This window comes from Malania oleifera, chromosome 4 (assembly GCF_029873635.1).
Source record: "Malania oleifera isolate guangnan ecotype guangnan chromosome 4, ASM2987363v1, whole genome shotgun sequence".
Taxonomy (NCBI): Eukaryota; Viridiplantae; Streptophyta; class Magnoliopsida; order Santalales; family Ximeniaceae; genus Malania; species Malania oleifera.
The window spans coordinates 104,268,918-104,274,690 of record NC_080420.1 but is presented as its reverse complement, the minus strand read 5'-3'; the positions used below and the strand labels follow the sequence as shown (position 1 = coordinate 104,274,690).

At 35.7% G+C, this 5,773-nt stretch overlaps 1 protein-coding gene across 1 annotated transcript; it reads left to right on the top strand.

The window, feature by feature from the left end:
* Window positions 1-1,792: 1,792 nt before the first annotated feature.
* On the top strand, window positions 1,793-3,786 carry LOC131153915 (probable disease resistance protein At5g63020). The gene is given in 8 exon segments (XM_058106360.1): window positions 1,793-1,918; window positions 2,062-2,065; window positions 2,128-2,194; window positions 2,196-2,466; window positions 2,469-3,151; window positions 3,153-3,448; window positions 3,451-3,676; window positions 3,678-3,786. Coding segments are annotated over 8 exon segments (1,743 nt in total). The 5' UTR covers window positions 1,793-1,801; the 3' UTR covers window positions 3,757-3,786.
* Window positions 3,787-5,773: the final 1,987 nt, after the last annotated feature.

Here is a 5,773-nt window from a genome sequence, read left to right as displayed (position 1 = left end):
TCAAGAGGTTTCTTGAGATCAGGAACCCTCCCCCCCCCCCCCCCCACCTCTCTCTCTCAAACGTACTCTCTCTCTCTCTCTCTCTCTCTCTCTCTCTCTCTCTTCCATTTCTTGGCAAAATTGAAGAACAGACATCATTTCCAAATCCCAGCTCCGCTCTTTAAAAATTTAACCAAAGAAATTTCATCTTTTGCACACCGTAAGCACCACTTCAGAGTTAGGATAAGTAAACTAGATTATGTTAGGTTTTATTTTAAAATATGTCTGATTTAAATTGATTATTTTTATTTTAATATATCCTTATGCTTGAATTAAATTATACTGCGAGGATTTGATCATATTTGGGTTTTTTAAAATATATTGAAAATTAAATTTAAATATGTGAAGTTGATCATATCCGCGTTTTTATTTAAATCTATCGGATATAAATATATATAAGAATTTCAGAGGCAAATTATGGAATTATAATTATTATATAAATTGTACGACATGAGTTTATTTTATTTATTTGCATAATTGAGTAAGATTAGGGATTTTACAGTATTATAACTATTACTTGTTATATTGTGAATTTTACAATGTTACATTTATTACATGGTTGATTGGGAATAATGATGAGGATTATTACAAATTTTATGTTCAAAAAATGATAGGATTTTTACGATGATATATCTATTACGTGTTTGATTACGAATAATGAGCAAGTTTGGAATTTTATGCCAGATTATACTTATTACGTGTGTGATTGTGAATAATGATGAGATTTATTTACCAATTGTATACTGGGAAAAAAAGATGAGATTATGATAACATTTTTATTACATAAATTATATTTATATGTTTTAAGAACCTTAATAGTTCAAATGTGGTAAATGCTTGGTACCGTAACAACAGAGAAATATGAGTACAGTCACTATTGTGGAAGTATTGGCGGTGGATAATTGATTTGGCCTGAGTAGGGTTGTTCACACCTGTTTCCGGACCAGGATGTGATAGGTAAATTGTACTTACAGACATAATATTTTAATTTAACTTTGGTTGCCCAATCAAACTAAGTCCAGTTTTCAGACTGCACAAACTGATCATGGGGGTTAAACATAACATGCATAGGTTAAAAGGGAAGTTTTTATACATATTTATATATTTATGTGATCATGACCATTTATTAGGCCTAAATTATGATTTAAAGGAAAGTATGTTTAATTTTACATAATTGATACACAATTATTCAAATACAATTTTTATTACGGTAAAATCATTAAATGTATTTTTATACTATGAAGCTCATGTAAGCCACACACTGATAATAGTCTAATCCTTGCTTATTGAGAGGTTTGTCACCCCAATTTTTATTAAACATTTCAAATACCTTGAGAAACATAGTCAAAATCAGAGTAGCGTTGTGAAAGCGTGGATGGGATTAGAAAGAGCGATTTAGATTAAATATTAAATTTGTTATTTTTATATATTTTAGAATTTCTAAGAATGTATTAAATTTGATATTGGAGATATTGTTGTAATAAAGTTATTTAGTACTCTGGTATAATGAATTTGAGGTCTTCCGCTGTACAAAATTCGGATCACTACATATGGTCTTAATAGTCTTTAATTACATGCAAGAATCCCCTACTCACAAAGACACATTGTTTCTCCATGAAGCTGGTCATGTAATTTCTGAAAAATGGGTAATGTCTTCTCAATTTCCATCTCCATTGATGGCATCGTATCTACTTGCTGGGATTGCACATCCAGACCAGCTTAATACATATGCAAACTTGAACAAAATTGAGGTGCTTTACAAATGGCGATGGAGAGATTGAGAGAACTAAGGAGGGATGTAAGGCGGAAGGTGGACATTGCCGAAGCACTCGGGATGAAACCTTTGGAGCATGTACAAGGGTGGCTTTCAAGGGTGGAAGTTACAGAGAAATAAGTTCAGGAAGTGATACTAACGGATGGGGCTAAGAAACTGAAAGAAATTGCCTTGGGAGCATTTGTCACAAGAAGTGCAAGTCTGACTATGTGGTGGGGAAAAAGGTAGCAGACTGCTTAAATGTGTAGCTGAGTTACAAAGAGAAGAGAAGGGCAGTGCACTGTGGTGACTAAAAGGCCATTACCAAGCTGTAGCTGATGTGAGGCCTTGTTTGCCTACTGTGGGGTTAGAAATGGTGGTTAATAAGGTTTGGTGTTTCCTTGGAGATTTATGTGGGGATTATTGGTTTATATGGAATAGGGGGTGTTGGGAAGACTACAGTTATGACTCAAATCAATAACAAGTACCTCCACAGCGCTCATGTTTTTGACGCAGTGATTTGGGTATTAGTGCCTAAAGTTCTAAGCCTTGACAAGGTTCAAGATGACATTTGGAGGAAGATTGGGTTTTGTGACAATTTGTGGAAGAGCAAAAGTGAAGACGAGAAAGTGATAGGCATCGATAGGGTGTTAAGCAAAAAGAGGTTTGTGCTGTTTTTTTGGATGATGTATGGGAACATTTTGATATATTGATGGTAGGGGTACCATATTCAAGTCAACAAAATGGATCAAAGATAATATTCACAACCCACTCCGAGGAGGTATGCAGTCACATGGAAACTCAAAAGGCCATCAAAGTGGACTGTTTGGTGTGGAGGGATGATTGGGATTTGATTAAAAAAAAGGATGGCAAAGAAACACTTAAAATTCATCTAGAGATACCTAATTTAGCAGAAATGGTTGCCAAAGAGTGCGGCGGTTTGCTACTTGCGCTTATTACTGTGGGACACACCATGGTTTGTAGGAAGACACCCCAAGAATGGAAGTACGTGATTGAAGTTTTATGGAAATCTGCCTCCAAATTTTCAGGTATGGAGGACAAGGTGCTTCATCATTTAAAGTTCAGTTATGATAGTTTTTTAAATGCTAAAACAAAAAGAAATTGCTTCTTATACTGCTCTTTATTTCCTGAAGATAATGCCATTGAAAAAGATGAACTTACAAATTATTGGATCGGTGAGGGTTTTCTTGATGAAATTGATGACATAAATGGTATTAAAAACCAAGGACACAATATTCTTTGGACCCTTGGGCATGCATTTCCACTGGGAATTACAGAAAATTGTGTGAGAATGCATGATGTGATTCGTGATATGGCATTGTGGGTAGCAAAGAGAGTTTTTGGTTAAGGCTGGAGCTGGATTGACCCAAGTGCCAGAGCTTAGAAAATGGAAGGAGATCAAAAGGGTTTCATCAATGAATAATATTAAGGAGCTAAAAGGAACACTCAAATGCCCTAATCTCTTAACTTTGTTCCTTAATCACAATTGTTTAAGATTGATCACCAATGTCTTCTTTGAGTCTCAGCACTTTCTAAGAGTGTTAGACCTTTCACAGAATGATGAAATCATTGAGTTGCTAATGGAAGTATTTGAATTAGTCTCATTGCAATATCTCAATTTATCATGGACAAACATACGAAATTGCCAATTGAGTCAAACAGCTTGGCGAAATTGAAGTACCTGAACTTGGATTATACTCGCAGACTTTCCATAATCCCACAGCATGTGATATTGAGTTTTTCTAATTGGTAAGTGCTAAAAATGTTACAGTGTGGTGGCGATTCAGATGAAATAGTGGAAGATAGCATCTTGTGTACTAGTGGTAATGAGGCTTTGTTGGAGGAATTGTATAGCCTAAAACACTGATTTAAACATCAGCATAAGGAATGCCACTGCTCTCCAAAGACTTATAAGTTCAAACAAGCTGCTAAGCTGCACTTGAACTCTAAGGAATTTCAAGGGTTCAGTCTATCCAAACATATCATTCCTAGAAGTTATGAGGCAAACACACACGGTTGAACTGTATGGTTGTTATGAAAAGATTTGGAGAGTAATTAGCGAGTAGAAGAACCCCAGAAGCCATCAACCAAAATTATCTCCAATTCAAAAATCACAAGCTACCAATGCTTCAATGGCTTTCATACTGTATGTATTTTCCTCTGCTGGATCTTGAAGGACATAACTTGGCTTTTTTCTGCTCCAAACCTTCATACACTTTCAATATCGTACTGCTTGAAAATGGAGAAAATAATAAGTAGTGGTAAATTGAGTGAACCAACAGATGAGAAAGGGGAAGTGAAGCCATTTCCAAACCTTGCAGAGTCATATTTACTTTATATACCAGAATTGAAAAGCATATATTGATGTACCTTGTCCTTCCCTTTATTGAAGACTTACAGTCCATGAATGCCCAAAGTTGAAGAAGCTGCTACTCAACTATCATAGTGCCAAGGGATGCGGAATTGTCATTCAGGGAAGGATGAACTCATGGAATGAACTAGAATGGGAGAATGAAGCTACTCAATCTGCATTCTTTCCAAGTTTCAAGGTGACTTTGCTCCATATGATTTTCACAAACCAACCTTCTGTTTTCAAAAAAATTTTCCATAATCAGCATGAATTTCTTGAGCAAATCATAGTTGGTAACTATTGATCACTAAATTGTGAGATTGACTACACTTTTTATAATATTTGCTATAGCCCATAAAATTCTACAATATATTGTTAACTTAGTGAATCTTATTAAATCCACCGAATCAAATGTTTTTTCCTCTTAACTTTCTTTTTTATTTTAAAATTGTCCCTTGTATACAACATGATAGCCCCAAAAAGTCTTCTACGCCCTGCTCCCTTTTTTCAGCATTACGCAATAGTATTCAGTAGCTGTGGGTGGATTTCTCTTGAAGTTTTTATTTTTTTCAGTGACTAACTATTTCATATTGGTGCAGGCCTGGTAATCATCGAGGTTTTTGAGCATCACAACCAGCCAGCGGATCCATAAGCATGTTGCCCATGTAATTTTTGGCTTGAATGTGGCTGAAGGATTAAGAATACATCAACAGAAAGCTGTGGAAGAATGCTACAATAGTGGTTCAAACCATTTAATTGGGTCAATCTTCTTGAACCCGCAATTTTCAGCATCCACTTACTACAGCTGAGATCAATCATTTTCCCTTTCTTTTGAGACTGTTACCTTCCCGAGCTTTTTAATTCTCAATGACTATTCATTGAAACTCTAACGTTGCTGCAGGTGTTGGAGGAGGAAAGAGGGGTGAGGCGAGTTTCTAACCAATGGAGTTCACAAAATCTGTACTAATATAATTGCAAGTTCAGATGGGGTTGGGGAACTCACAAAGGTATCAGTAGAAGTTAACAGAAAAGCATGAAAATGGAGATTTCTTAGGACAATTAAATGGTCATTTTCAATTTTCAGTGGGGATTCTGCAATTTTCTGTAAAAAAGTGGGAAAATATTTTCACTACAGAAAAGCCAATCTCAAATGAATCCTCCTAACTTTATGGCTTTGTGTCACGGGCCAACTATTTTCACACCTTTGTGAAAGGACCGTGCGGCGCTAGCTAAAGCACTCTTACTCAACTAGCCAGCCTATCTTTTACTAACATTCATCCACGAAACACTTTCACTAATATTCATTCAAATAGCAGCGGAAACAGTAATTAATTCATGAAAGTCGTGGCAAGCAAGCAATAAACATTGAAACTACGCAATTCATTAACAACACCTCTATTGACATTATGTGTTTAACGAGGGAGGCAAGTAGGCTAAACAAGTTGACAATAACTAGTGAATTTTACAATAACTGATGAACACTTACCTTCCCCTAAAAAGGTTTTTATATTAGAAAACATCAAAGTGACCGAGGAGTCCTTATGGAATTTCTTGCCATTCCTGAAGGCTTGCTTAATCCGAGTTAATAATATGGTAATTGCTCCTGCCAG